Source organism: Erythrolamprus reginae, chromosome 6, assembly GCF_031021105.1.
Source record: "Erythrolamprus reginae isolate rEryReg1 chromosome 6, rEryReg1.hap1, whole genome shotgun sequence".
In the NCBI taxonomy this organism is placed as follows: Eukaryota; Metazoa; Chordata; class Lepidosauria; order Squamata; family Dipsadidae; genus Erythrolamprus; species Erythrolamprus reginae.
Genome location: NC_091955.1, coordinates 8,399,864 through 8,415,735, shown reverse-complemented (window position 1 = coordinate 8,415,735; position 15,872 = coordinate 8,399,864). Strand labels below are relative to the sequence as shown.

The 15,872-nt window shown below is 41.1% G+C and overlaps 1 protein-coding gene across 8 annotated transcripts in view; it reads right to left on the bottom strand.

Moving 5' to 3' along the window:
* The window catches only part of CRACR2A (calcium release activated channel regulator 2A), a 78,418-nt gene extending 62,965 nt beyond the window's left edge, over positions 1–15,453 (bottom strand). Inside the window, exons 1-3 of one of the 8 annotated variants that reach the window (XM_070755215.1) lie at positions 15,307–15,400; positions 3,040–3,163; positions 672–892 (exon numbers count right to left, since the gene is read on the bottom strand). In XM_070755215.1, coding sequence (XP_070611316.1) covers positions 672–836 — 165 coding nt within the window. In that variant the 5' untranslated portion in view covers positions 837–892; positions 3,040–3,163; positions 15,307–15,400. Of the gene's footprint in view, positions 1–671; positions 990–3,039; positions 3,164–5,428; positions 5,630–15,306 lie in introns of those variants that run through there. The other 7 variants (XM_070755212.1, XM_070755214.1, XM_070755210.1 and 4 more) reach the window with 7 other exon arrangements.
* Positions 15,454–15,872: the final 419 nt, after the last annotated feature.

Here is a 15,872-nt window from a genome sequence, read left to right as displayed (position 1 = left end):
CAATTCAAAGTGTTGGTCATGACCATTAAAGCCCTACATGGCTTTGGACCAGACTACCTCCGGAACCGCCTGCTACCGCACGAATCCCAGCGACCGATAAGGTCCCACAGAGTTGGCCTTCTCCCGGTCCCGTTGACTAAACAATGTCGTTTGACGGGCCCCAGGAGAAGAGCCTTCTCTCTGGCAGCCCCGGCCCTCTGGAACCAACTCCCCCCGGAGATTAGAATTGCCCCCACCCTCCCTGTCTTTCGTAAACTACTCAAGACTCATTTATACCACCAGGCATGGGGGAGTTGAGATAGTCCTTCCCCCTAGGCCATTACAAGTTATGCATGGTATGTTTGTGTGTATGTTTGGTTTTATAATAAGGGTTTTTAGTTGTTTTATTATTGGATTGTCACATGCTGTTTTTATCATTGTATCATTTTATCATTTGTATGCCGCCCCGAGTCTATGGAGAGGGGCGGCATACAAATCCAATAAATTATTATTATTATTATTATTATTATTATTATTATTATTATTATTATTGATTTTTTTGTTTTTTTAAGATGCGAGAATAAAAATGTCATTCATTCTTGCCGGCTCCAAACTATAACTTCAAACAGGAGAGACCAACATTTCCTGGAGAAATGAATGAAATATTTATAAATCTACCTTTTGAGATTTACCTGCATGTCATTGCGAGCGATAAACCCCTTCCCTTCTACATCGCAGATCCGGAAGAATTCGTGCGCTTTGGCTAACACGTCCAATTGGCTTTCTGAGTCACCTTCTACTGAGCTGATTTCTGGGTCTCCCTGTAGCTGAGCAACAGGTCTTTTCTGCCCGTCCATCTTCGCAGGTGTTCATGGAGTTGCCATTTCGTTCGTTTCAAAACGCAGCCCACGAGCTGAACAGCCAAAGAACAGAGAGCGGATTAGGTTCTTCGTGCACCGAGGTTCTTCACGATTAATTCTTTTTTTTTGCAACCACTCCCAAAGAACTGCCTAAAAGGTAAACATATAGCCTGTTTGACATTCTCATTAAGCTAGGCAAGTTAACATTGTTGTTTTATTTGTTTTATGAGGATGTGGTGAATCTGTAGAATGTGCTATTTCCCAAACCCAACAAAAACTCCTTGAGGATAGAAACATAGAAACATAGAAGACTGACGGCAGAAAAAGACCTCATGGTCCATCTAGTCTGCCCTTATACTATTTCTTGTATTTTTATCTTAGGATGTGTGTGTGTTTGTGTGTGTATTAATTGTTTGTTTGTTTGTTTGTTTATCCAATACACAAAACATATTGAGGGGAATAGTCATGAAGTATTACATGTAAGGAAAAGATATGAAAATAGAGGAGAAGATATATGAAAGGGAGGAAAGATATATGACATATGAGATAAGGGGAGACAAATTGGACAGGGGATGAAAGGCACACTGGTGCACTTATGTACGCCCCTTAGTGACCTCTTAGGAACCTGGAGAGGTCAATCGTGGAGAGTCTAAGGGAGAAATGTTGGGGGTTAGGGGTTGACACTACTGAGTCAGGCAATGAGTTCCACGCTTCGACAACTCAATTGCTAAAGTCATATTTTTTACAGTCGAGCTTGGAGCGATTAATATTGAGTTTGAATTTGTTGAGTGCTCTTGTGTTGTTGCGGTAGAAGCTGAAGTAGTTGATTTGACTCTTAAGTCCAAAACGAATTCCCCGAAACTTTAAATCAGCAAATTCTTTGGATCCGCAGTCATAGAAAGAGGAAAAAAGGGTGATTTATTTTATTATCTATCTATCTATCTATCTATCTATCTATCTATCTATCTATCTATCTATCTATCTATCTATTTGTATGCCGCCCCTCTCCATAGACTCAGGGCGGCTAACAACAGTGATAAAAAACAGCATGTAACAATCCAATACTAAAACAACTAAAAAACCTTTATTATAAAACCAAACATACATACAAACATACCATGCATAAATTGTAAAGGGCTAGGGGGAAAGAATATCTCAGTTCCCCCATGCCTGATATATGTTTATCCCAGGCATGTTTAAATTCAGTTACTGTGGATTTACCAACCACGTCTGCTGGAAGTTTGTTCCAAGGATCTACTACTCTTTCAGTAAAATAATATTTTCTCATGTTGCCTTTGATCTTTCCCCCAACTAACTTCAGATTGTGCCCCCTTGTTCTTGTGTTCACTTTCCTATTAAAGACACTTCCCTCCTGAACCTTATTTAACCCTTTAACATATTTAAATGTTTTGATCATGTCCCCCCTTTTCCTTCTGGATGTAGAGAATTAATGTATGTAGAGAATTAAGCTAAAAATTAAATCAATCAATCGGAACAGAGCTGAAAGGGACCTTGGAGGTAATCTAGTCCAGCCCCCGGCTCAAGCAGGATACCCATTTCAGACAAATGTGTGTCCAATCTCTTTTTAAAAACTTCCAGTGTTGGAGCACCCACAATTTCTGGAGGCAAATTGTTCCAATGGTTAATTGTCCTCACTGTTAAATTTCTCTTTAATTCCAGGTTGCTTCTCTGCTTGATTAGTTTCCATCCATTGCTTCTTGTCTCGCCCTTTGGTGCAAGTTACATCATGCCATTTTTAAAAAAAAATTTATTTATTGGATTTATATGCCGCCCCTCTCCGAAAACTCGGGGCGGCTAACAACAATCATGAAAATATACAATAAAATCCAATACTAAAAGCAAATTAAAACCCCTTAATATATAAAAACCAAACATACATACAAACATACCATGTATACAGTTGTAACGGCCTAGGGGGAGAAAAAAGTCTTAATTCCCCCATGCCTGGCGGCAGAGGTGGGTTTTAAGTAGCTTACAAAAGGCAAGGAGGGTGGGGGCAATTCTAATCTCTGGGGGGAGTTGGTTCCAGAGGGCTGGGGCTGCCACAGAGAAGGCTCTTCTCCTGGGTCCCGCCAAGCGGCATTGTTTAGTTGACGGGACCCGGAGAAGACCCACTCTGTGGGACCTAACTGGCCGCTGGGATTTGTGCGGTAGAAGGCGGTCATTAATTACATCATACCAACTGAAAGTGATTTCTCTGCTGTTCTTCTGCCAATGACCCAAGCTAGCGAAATGTGGGTCTTAGTAGAAGACTGTTGTGGAGATCCATAGTTCGCACTAAAAATGTACTCAGTGCTCAGCAACTGTTCAATAAATGAGGACAATCTATTAGGAAATAATTTGCCGATGCACTTTAAAATTAGAAATCAGATTTGTATACAACATTCCTTAATTAAAAGATTTGTTCTATAATTTGCAAGGAAGTTATTTTTCCCCACCAAAGCTGAATATTATTGATGCAATAAATACTGCTCAATAAAAGGAACACTTAAACAACAAAATTGTTAACTTAAACAACAAAATTCTGCTGCACGAATCCCAGCGACCAGTTAGGTCCCACAGAGTTGGCTTCTCCGGGTCCCGTCGACTAAACAATGTCGTTTAGCGGGACCCAGGAGAAGAGCCTTCTCTGTGGCGGCCCCGACCCTCTGGAACCAGTTTTCCCCCGGAGATCAGAACTGCCCCCACCCTCCTTGCCTTTCGTAAAGTTCTTAAGACCCATCTCTGCCGTCAGGCATGGGGGAACTGAGACATCTCCCCCGGGCCTATACAGTTTATACATGGAATGTTTGTGTGTGTGTTTGCTTTTAATAATGGGGTTTTTAGTGTTTTTTAAATTATTAGATTTGTTTTTTACATTGTTCTTGTTATTGTTGTGAGCCGCCCCGAGTCTACGGAGAGGGGCGGCATACAAATCTAATAAATAAATAATAAATAAATAAATAAAATCTTTGTATCTGTATTTATCTCTATTTTGTTAATCTTCTTTTGTTATTACTTTTCTAATCTCTGCTGCTATTATCTAGCCATTTATACAATAAATCCCATACTAAGTGAGGTTGTGTTTATCTTTTAAGTTCTGTTTGTCTTTCAGTTTATCTTTAATATCCTTTATCTTTAAGTTCCATCGTTAACCTTCTCCATTTCGGCACATTCTTAGCCATCTGGTGATTTTTGAAGTCCCAGATTGGACCCTGAAGGACTTGTAACATCTCAAGTGGAAACAGGAGCGGATTTAATAGCTTCTTGTGTGTATTCAGCTCTTGGGCTTATTAAGTACACATTTGGTGGAGTCCGAAAGATCTTAAAATAAATATGCAGAAAGACTTTGGATTTCTCTCGAAGGAAGAGGTCCAGAATGAAAACATCCAGAGATACTTTACTAGAAGAGCCCTCCATTCCTCCACTCGCAACAGAATACCCAACTAGACTTACAATCCTAAATTTAGATGGTACTTTACGCCAGTAAAACTAGCACACTTCCAGAGGAAAAGAAAAGGAAACTGCTGGCACGGTTGCCAAATAAAAGGAGTTTTTATGCATATGCTCTGGGAATGCGTTGAAGTTCAAAATTTTTGGAAGGAAGTACAGAATGAAATTAACAATATGCTAAACATTAATTGGATAATCACGAAAGAATCAGCAACACTAGTTAAACATGGGGAATTACGAGAATTTAAAGAAATCAAAACAGCAGCTTTGGAAAGCGCTCAAGCAGTCGTGGCATTAGGGTGGAAGGACAGCAATAAATGGACAATCCAGAATTGGTACTGGTACATGGTGGACCACATCCACTTTGAAATTATGGAAATAAGATTAAATAACTCTGATGAAAATAAATTGGAGAAGCTGATGGCACGATGGAATAAGGTGAAAGATTATATCTTAAGTAGAATATATGACGACAATGTGAAAAATAAACTCCAATCACTTTTTGTATGTAAAGAAATGTAAACCGGAGCTAAGGAAGAAATTGAAATTTACTGTAAATAATTTAACCCCCTAAATGGTGGAGGGGTTATTGGTGTTGAGCACTTTTTCTTTAAGATTTTTTTGTTTGTTTGTTGTGATAAAAAATTAATAAAAAAATATATTTTTAAAAAATCCTAAATTTAGAAAGCTTAGAACTATGTCGTCTTAAACACGAAGCACAGCCCATAAAATCATCTACTACAGCATCCTTCCTGTCAATAAATACTTCAGCTTCAACCACAACAATACACCAGCGCACAACAGATACCAACGTAAAGAAAACTGCTCTAAATTCAACTGCAGGAAATACGAGTAGTTGATGCATGGAACTCACTAACAGACTCTGACTAACCCCCAAAACTTTACCCTTATACCCTTGCCCACACCCCATGGGGGGCAATTTCATTTTTAATGGGGACAATTGGACCCTGTCCAATTATCTTTCCTTTTCTCATATATCTTATATATTCTCTCCCTCTCATCTACTTCTCTTCTCTTTTACTTACTATCCTTATATATATTACTTAATGTCTATTCTCTTCCATATGTATTGTATATTGGACAAAGAATAAATAAAAATAATAAATAAAATAAACCTTTTAGGCTTCCTCCGCATGAGTAGTTCACTTTTTGAATAATAAGAGCCAGGGTGGCGCAGCAGGTACAGTGCTGTACTGCGGGCCACTGAAATTGACTGTAGATCTGTAGGTCAGCGGTTCAAATCTCATCACCGGCTCAAGGTTGACTCAGCCTTCCATCCTTCCGAGGATCCGGATTGTGGGGGCAATAGGCTGGCTCTGTTAAAAAAAGTGCTATTGCTAACATGTTATAAGCCGCTCTGAGTCTAAGAAGAAGGGCGGCATAAAAATTGAATAAATAAATAAATAAATAACTATCCCCTGTTGACCTCTCCCGATTCCTAAGAGACATGCATAAGTGCACCAGTAAGGGGTGTGCATAACTGCACCAGAGTGCCTTCCATCTCCTATCCTGTCTCTCTTTTATTAGTATCATGTATATAAATATTACTATATCTCTGTATACCACCAATACGTACTTGACAAAACAAACAAACAAATAAAATAATAAATAAACAAAGGCAACTCGACCACCTGGGCAACCTCTAAAGGGCTGCCTCTGTTAAACTGAGTTTGTTATATCTTTACCTTATGAGAATGAATGCAGCAAAGATCAGGAGAGTACAGCCATGCCTTCCCTTTCAAAGTTTTTACAGGAAGCACTGTGTGTTTGTGGTGCCGAGACAGCTTACTACGGGTAGCGTTTAGAAATTTGCATCTGCTCGTCATAGTTGAGTTTAATAGGGGTGGTGAGGAAATCCATGTAACCACAGGAAACATAACAGTCATTTCAAGTCCGTCAAGCTTGAAATGCGTGCAACGAAATTTTCATTTTTATGTATGCCGACTAGCGTACCTTCGAAGTGACAATAAAGTTATTCCAAGTAGTCTTTGTGTTTGCTAGGGTAAAAATCAGGATTTTTTTTACACACCGTTCACTAAGCCAAAGTTTACATAGGCTGCCGTCTTAGAAAATTCTGGGTGTGCAGAATGGGTAGGCAGGGTTGGGCAGCAAAACCCATCCTTTCGCCAGACCCATCCTCGAATACAGCTCACCTGTTTGGAACCCATACCGCATCTCAGACATCAACACCCTTGAAAATGTCCAAAGATACTTCACCAGAAGAGCCCTTCACTCCACCACTCAAAACAGAATACCCTACGAGACTAGACTTACAATCCTGGGCCTTGAAAGCTTAGAACTAAGACGCCTTAAACAAGATCTAAGTATTGCCCACAAGATCATATTATTATTATTATTATTATTATTATTATTATTATTATTATTATTATTATTATTATTATTATTAGATTTGTATGCCGCCCCTTTCCGTGGACTATATGCTGCAACATCCTGCCTGTCGGCGACTACTTCAGCTTCAACCACAACAACACAAGAGCACACAGCAGATTTAAACTTAATATTAACCGCTCCAAACTTGACTGTAAAAAATATGACTTCAGTAACCGAGTTGTCGAAGCGTGGAACTCATTACCGGACTCCGTAGTGTCATCCCCAAACCCCCAACACTTTACCCTTGGATTATAATATTTAATATTAGATTTGTTTACGTTGTCTTTTTACTGTTGTTAGCCACCCCGAGTCTGCGGAGAGGGGCGGCATAAAAATCTAATAAAAAATAAATAGATAGATAGATAGATAGATAGATAGATAGATAGATAGATAGATAGATAGATAGATAGATAAATAATCAATCCACGGTTGACCTAACCAGATTCCTAAGAGGTCAGTAAGGGGCGAGTACAAGTGCACTAGAGTGCCTTCCGTCCCCTGTCCTATTGCTCTACTATATCTCCTATACCTTACTTCTGTTCCTGTATCTCTTATTTTCATTGATATGTTCTATTCCTATAACTTCTCTTCTCTTCTTTCTTAGATATATTTTACTATGAGTATATCCTCTATAACCTTCATCATGGCATCGGACCAGAATATCTCTGGGACCGCCTTCTGCCGCACGAATCCCAGTGACAGGTTAGGTCCCACAGAGTTGGCCTTCTCCGGGTCCCGTTGACTAAACAATGTCATCTGGCGGGACCCAGGGGAAGAGCCTTCTCTGTGGCGGCCCCAACCATCTGGAATCAGCTCCCCCCGGAGATTAGAACTGCCCCCACCCTCCTTGCCTTTCGTAAACTCCTTAAAACCCACCTCTGCCGTCAGGCATGGGGGAATTGAGACATCTCCTCCGGGCCTATACAGTTTATGCATGGTATGTTTGTGTGTATGTTTCCTTTTAATAAGGGGTTTTTAGTGTTTTAAATTATTAGATTTGTGGACATTGTTTGACATTGTTATTATTGTTGTTGTGAGCCGCCCCGAGTCTGCAGAGAGGGGCGGCATACAAATCTAATAAATAATAATAATAATAATAATAATAATAATAATAATAATAATAATAATGTATTTTACTATGTGTATACCCTCATTGTGTATTGGACAAATTAAATTAAATTAAATTAAATTAAATTAAATTAAATTAAATTAAATTAAATTAAATTAAATTAAATTAAATTAAATTAAATTAAATTAAATTAAATTAAATTAAATTAAATTAAATTAAATTAAATTAAATTAAATTAAATTAAATTAAATTAAATTAAATTAAATTAAATTAAATTAAATTACCACGGCGTGGAACACCGTTCCACCAGCGAAAATGAAGGGTGTGTGTGTGCATGCACATAGGCGCGCACTCGCAACCCCCCCGCTACCAAGCGTTCCAGTAGGGCCGCAAATGGCTGCCCATTACTGGGGGTAAGCTCAGGCTTACCTCGCTGCCAATTCGCTTCCTCATGCAGCGCCCATGCACCGTGCTAAACCCCCAGCTTTTGTGCATGCGCAGGAGCAGAAAACAAGATGGCGCTGCCACCGCTATAGAGAAAGACGAGATGCTTATGTAAGAACAAAAATAATGTAATGTAAATAATAATGATAAGACTTGTGATGCATATATTATTGAGTTGAACGACAAAAGCAGGATGGTCACAAAGTGCCCAATGTTTTAAATGCTTATGTCTGTATTTAAATAAAGAAAAGTTATATATACAGTATATAAAAAGAACGATGTAGCCCTCTACTTAGTAGTAAGTAAGAGAGATTGGAATCATTTATTTACTTACTTACCTTACTTACTTACTTACTTACTTACTTACTTACTTACTTACTTATTAGATTTGTATGCTGCCCCTCTCCATAGACTCGGGGCGGCTAACAACAATAATGAAAACAGCATGTAACAAATCTAATATTTAAAACCACTAAAAAACCCTTATTAAAAACCAAACATACATACAAACATACCATGCATAAATTGTATAGGCATAGGAGGAAGGAATATCTCAGTTCCCCCGTGCCTGACGGCAGAGGTGGGTTTTAAGGAGCTTACGAAAGGCGAGGAGGGTGGGGGCAATTCTGATCTTTGGGGGGAGCTGGTTCCAGAGGGCCAGGGCCACCACAGAGAAGGCTCTTCCCCGGGATCCCACCAAACGACATTGTTTAGTTGACGGGACTTGGAGAAGGCTAACTCTGTGGGACCTAACTGGTCGCTGGGATTCGTGCGGCAGAAGGCGGTCCCAGAGATATTCTGGTCCAATGCCATGAAGGGCTTTATAGGTCATAACCAACACTTTGAATTGTGACCGGAAACTGATCGGCAACCAATGCAGACTGCGGAGTGTTGGTGTAACATGGGCCTATTTTGGGAAGCCCATGATTGCTCTCACAGCTGCATTCTGCACGATCTGAAGTTTCCGAACATTTTTCAAAGGTAGCCCCATGTAGAGAGTGTTACAGTAGTCGAACCTCGAGGTGATGAGGGCATGAGTGACTGTGAGCAGTGACTCCCGGTCCAAATAGGGCCGCAACTAATGCACCAGGCGAACCTGGGCAAATGCCCCCCTCGCCACAGCTGAAAGATGTTTCTCTAATGTGAGCTGTGGATCGAGGAGGATGCCAAAGTTGCAGACCCTCTCTGAGAGGGTCAATGATTCTCCCCCCACCCAGGGTGATGGACGGACAAATGGAATTGTCCTTGGGAGGCAAAGCCCACAGCCACTCCGTCTTATCAGGGTTGAGTTTGAGTCTGTTGACACCCATCTGGCATAATAACCCCTGTACAAACTAGATACATCACACGCTATTCCTAAGAGAGGAGCACATCTTGCAAATATGCCAATATGTACATACAGAAGGAGACACACCTGGAATGTAAACCAGTTAAGGAATGGAGGTTCACCACCTGGCTTGCAGGTTAGCCCTGCTATTGTATTTTTTAGAAACTTGAGTGAAGACTTTTCACCTCAAGAAAGTAACAGAATAACAGAGCTGGAGGGGACTTTGGAAGTCAGTTCGACCTCCAATACATTCCGGACAAATGACTGTCAAATCCCTTCTTAAAAACCTCCTGTGATGGAGCATCCACTACTTCTGGAGGCAGGTTCACTTAAAAAATGTGACAAGAAAGGTTGTAAAATGGAGCAAAACTCACTTAGCAAATGTCTCGCTTAGCAACATGCATTTTAGGTTCAACTGTGGCCCTAAGTCAAGGATTACTTTTTTTCCCCCTGTACCAACAGTTCACCCACAAACGAAAACTTCTGGATAGGATGGACGATTGCCAAGTAATATTTATATTTATCCTTCTAATTACGAGCCATGAAATTCTTATCCTTTTGAAAGAACAAAGAATGTTCTTTCTGCGCCAGCTCAGGAAGCTCAAACTGCCCAAGGAGCTGCTGATCCAGTTCTACAGAGGAATCATTGAGTCTGTCATCTGCACCTCTATCACTGTCTGCTTTGGTGCTGCAACCCAACAGGACCGACACAGACTTCAGAGGAGAATCAGAACTGCACAAAAAAAAATTGCTGCCAATCTGCCTTCCATTGAGGACCTGTATACTGCACGAGTCAAAAAGAGGGCGGGGAAAATATTGACTGACCCCTCATATCCTGGACACAAACTGTTTCAACTCCTACCCTCAAAACGTCGCTACAGAGCACTGCACACCAAGACAACTAGACACAAGAACAGTTTTTTCCCGAACGCCATCACTCTGCTAAACAAATAATTCCGTCAACACTGTCAGACTTTCTACTAAATCTGCACTTCTATTCTACTAGTTTTTCTCATCATTCCTATCACCCATTTCCTCCCATGTTGACTGTATGACTGTAACTTGTTGCTTATATCCTAAGATTTTTATTAATATTGCTTCTTCATTGCTTATTTGACCCCTATGACAATCATTAAGTGTCGTACCACATGATTCTTGACAAATGTATATTTTTCTTTTATGTACACTGAGAGCATCTGCACCAAGACAAATTCCTTGTGTGTCCAATCACACTTGGCCAATAAAAATTCTATTCTATTCTATTCTATTGTATTCTATAAAAACAACCAGGTGCTCTTTTGACAGCTCAAGATCGCAGCAAAGGTATTAGCTGTGGCAATCAAGGAAGACTTTTTACAAACATTCTTTAATAGGCTATAACTAAGGGTGGTTCCTGTGACATCTGTCATTCTTTCCCCCTCCCGATTCCTCAAACAATAGCTGCCCATCTGATACGGAAGGCAGTGAAAAGTGGAAAATGGGTGTGTTTCACAAGTCATACTGATATCAGGTGGCACAATTGCTTATCAACAGAATAGAATAGAATTCTTTATTGGCCAGGTGTGATTGGACACACAAGGAATTTTTTTTGGTGCACTTGCTCTCAGTGTACATAAAAGATAAGTTTGTCAAGAATCAGAAGGTACAACACTTAATTATAATCTGGGTACAAATAAGCAACAGGCAAATAAGGTTCATTATTAGGAAATATGCCCATGTTACACCAACACTCTGTAGTCTGCATTGGTTGCCGATCAGTTTCCAGTCACAATTCAAAGTGTTGGTTATGACCTATAAAGCCCTTCATGGCATCGGACCAGAATATCTTCGGGATCGCCTTCTGCTGCACGAATCCCAGCGACCACAGCGTGGGCCTTCTCCGGGTCCAGTCAACTAAACAATGTCGCTTGGCGGGACCCAGGGGAAGAGCCTTCTCTGTGGCGGCCCCAGCCCTCTGGAACCAACTCCCCCCAGAGATTAGAATTGCCCCCACCCTCCTTGCCTTTTGTAAGCTGCTTAAAACCCACCTGTGCCGCCAGGCATGGGGGAACTGAGATACTCTTTCCCCTAGGCCTCTACAATTTTATGCATGGTATGTCTGTATGTATGTTTGGTTTTTATAATAATGGGTTTTTAACTGTTTTTAGTATTGGATTATTATTATATGCTGTTTTATTACTGTTGTTAGCCGCCCCGAGTCTGCGGAGAGGGGCGGCATATAAATGCAATAAATGAATGAATGAATGAATGAATGAATAAATAAATAAATAAAGAAATAAATAAACCAGTCAATATAAATTGTAAGGATACTAATGATAAGGTAGAGTTGACCCTCTCTTTTCCTGCTGCCTAGTATGTAGCTGCTTCTACGTAAGGAGTTTACAAAGACGAAGCTTGTGTAGCTTCTTCTACGTAAGAAGCTTCTTACATAGCTTCTTCTCCGGTAATATCACACTACTAACCAGGCTATACAAAACTTTTGCCAGACCCAATCCTTGAATACAGTTCATCTGTCTGGAACCCACACCGCATTTCGGATATAAATACGTTAGAGTGTCCAGAGATATTTTATGGAAAGAGCCCTCCACTCCTCTACTCGCAACAGAATATCTTAAACAACCAGACTTGAAATCCTAAGCTTAGAAAGCTTAGAACTACATCGCCTTTGACACGACCTAAGCATAGCTCATAAAATCATCTGCTACAACGTCCTTCCTGTCAACGGCTACTTCAGCTTCAACCACAACACACAGCAGATACAAAGTAAACCGCTCCAAACTTGACTGTAGACTATACAACTTCAGCAACCGAGCAGTTAAAGCCTGGAACTCACTACCTGACTCTGTGGTCTCGTCACCAACCCCCCAAAACTTTACCCTTAGACTATCCACACTTACATAGAAACATAGAAACATAGAAGTCTGACTGCAGAAAAAGACCTCATGATCCATCTTGTCTGCCCTTATACTATTTTCTGTATTTTATCTTAGGATGGATATATATCCCAGGCATGTTTAAATTCAGTTACTGTGGATTTACCAACCACGTCTGCTGGAAGTTTGTTCCAAGGATCTACTACTCTTTCAGTAAAATACCGTAATATTTTCTCATGTTGCTTTTGATCTTTCCCCCAACTAACCTCAGATTCTGTCTCCTTGTTCTTGTGTTCACTTTCCTATTAAAAACACTTCCCTCCTGGACCTTATTTAACCCTTTAACATATTTAAATGTTTCGATCATGTCCCCCCTTTTCCTTCTGTCCTCCAGACTATACAGATTGAGTCCATGAAGTCTTTCCTGATACGTTTTATGCTTAAGACCTTCCACTCTTGACCTCTCCCGATTCCTAAGAGGTCAGTAAGGGGCGTGCGTAAGTGCACCAGTGTGCCTACCGTCCCCAGTCCTGATGTTTCCCTCTTATTAGTACCCATCTCATGTATATAAACAGCATTATATCTATGTATACTACCAATACATACTTGATTGATTGATTGATTAAATAAATGAATAAATAACCACATTGTCTGACGAAGCTGCCTTCAAAGTTTTGTGTGTCTTTTGTAAACTTCATTTACCTAATAACAGGGCTGCCCATATGAAAAAATGGGGTTGGATTTGGTCAGTGGAATTGGCTTTTTGCTTATTTATTTATTTGTTTGTTTGTATGTTTGATTGCTTGCTTGATTGATTTGATTTATATGCTGCCCCCCTCTGTGGTTAAGTGAGAGCAATCAGCCCATGGAAGAGAAGTTGCTATCGGAAGTTGTGGGAGCTTTATCAATGGACACTTTCAAGAAAAGACTGTACTGCCATTGATCAAAAATGGTGTAGGGGGAATTAGATGACCTACAAGGTCCCTTCCAACTCTGTTAATCTAATCTAGGGTGCATATCAAGTGTGCATTCCTTTAAAAAAAATGACGATGCATTATGCAATTTGAAGAATACAGTGATACCTCGTCTTACGAACTTAATTGGTTCCGAAACGAAGTTTGTAAGCTGAAATGTTTGTAAGACGAAACAATGTTTCCCATAGGAATCAATGGAAAAGTGATTAATGCGTGCAAGCCCAAAACTCACCCCTTTTGCTAGCCGAAGCGCCCGTTTTTGCTCTGCTGGGATTCCCCTGAGGCTCCCCTCCATGGGAAACCCCACCTCTGGACTTCCGTGTTTTTGTAATGCTGCAGGGGAATCCCAGCAGTGCAAAAACAGGTGCTTTGCTTGCAACAGAATTCCGGAGGTGGGGTTTCCCAGCGAGGGGAGCCTCAGCGAAATTGCAGCATCACAAAAACATGGAAGTCCTCGAAAGCCCACCTCCGGACTTCCGTGTTTTTGCGATGCTGCGATTTCGCTGAGGCTCCCTTCGCTGGGAAACCCCACCTCCGGACTTCTGTTGCCAGCGAAGTGCCTGTTTTTGCGCTTCTGGGATTCCCCTGCTGCATTGCAAAAACACAGAAGTCCAGAGGTGGTGTTTCCCATGGAGGGGAGCCTCAGGGGAATCCCAGCAGTGCAAAAACGGGTGCATCGCTGGCAACAGAAGTCCGGAGGCGGGGCATCCCAGTGGCAGCAACTTGGGTTTGTAAGATGAAAATAGTTTGGAAGAAGAGGCAAAAAAATCTTAAACCCCGGGTTTATATCTCAAAAAGTTTCTATGATGAGGGGTTTGTAAGACGAAGTATCACTGTATTTTGAAAATGTCTTCAAGGAAAAATTAAAAAAAAAAAGATTACTGCAACGCCCTCTACATGGGGCTACCTTTGAAAAGTGTTCAGAAACTTCAGATCGTGCAGAATGCAGCCGCGAGAGCCATCGTGGGGCTTCCAAGATTCACCGATGTTTCCTCAACACTCCGTGGCTTGCATTGGCTGCCGATCAGTTTCCGGTCACAATTCAAACTGTTGGTCATGACCTTTAAAGCCCTACATGGCTTTGGACCAGACTACCTCCTGAACCGCCTGCTACCTCACGAATCTCAGCGACCGATAAGGCCCCACAGAGTTGGCCTTCTCCGGGTCCCGTCGACTAAACAATGTCATTTGGCGGGCCCCAGGGGAAGAGCCTTCTCTGTGGCGGTCCCGGCCCTCTGGAACCAACTCCCCCCGGAGATTAGAATTGCCCCCACCCTCCCTGTCTTTCGTAAACTACTCAAGACTCATTTATACCGCCGGGCATGAGGGAGTTGAGATATTCCTTCCCCCTAGGCCATTGCAAGTTATGCATGGTATGTCTGTGTGTATGTTTGGTTTTATAATAAGGGTTTTTAGCTGTTTTATTATTGGATTGTCACATACTGTTTTTATCATTGTTGTTAGCCGCCCCGAGTCTACGGAGAGGGGCGGCATACAAATCCAATAAATTATTATTATTATTATTATTATTATTAATAATAATAATAATAATAATTTTGAAATGCTCTGAATTCGTAACCATAAACCTTAAAAAAAAAACACTCAAAGAAAACCTGCCTGCTACTAACTCTCAGCTGCATGTAACCATACTGGACAAGATCGGGGAAAGGAAAGACATAGAGAGCCTGCTGACTCTTTGCAATCCAAAAAAGGTTAGTGGCTGCATTCCAACATATAAAATGCAGAGGAAGTGAAAGCCAGGCACCGTCCCCCCTCTCAAAAAAGTGCTACTGGCAAGTTTGATTACTTTTTGTTTCGGGATTCTTTTGTCTTTTCCTTTGAAGCAGCCCTGCCTGGACTTAAGACTTAAAAGAAAGAAAGGAAAGGTACCCTAGCAAGTGAGGGAGCTACTTACCTCTTTCTGGCTCTAAGCTGATGCCTCCTGCAGCCCAAGTGCCGTTTTAAGCCTGATCGTTTGGTCCACCTGAGCGTGGGGACACTGAAAAAAAGGAAGAAGGAAGGGCAACAGAAGAGGACCGAGTGCCTTGCTCAATCAATCAACACGTAGGGCTGAGAAAGGGAACGGTGGGCGGAAGGGGAGCGAGTCTAACCAGTTCTACCTCCTTTTCTAAGCCCTGTCAATATTACTATAAGCATGACTGTCTCTCTCAGCATGCCTTTCCTTGAGCTGCTGGCAATGCTCAATAAAGAGTCCTTTAAGTTAGGGAAGCTTAAAACCTCGACTTAATTTGAGTCCCTAAGGAAATGGGCGGCATACAAATTGAATTTTTTTTAAAATGGGCCATCTAATGGATCTACCCCAAAACAGTTACAGGACAGGCACTAAGAGAGCCAGCCAGGGTTTCCTGTAATATCCTGGGCCTAGAAAGCCTAGAACTAAGACGCCTTAAACAAGATGTAAGCATTGCCCACAAGATCATATGCTGCAACGTCCTGCCTGTCGGCGACTACTTCAGCTTC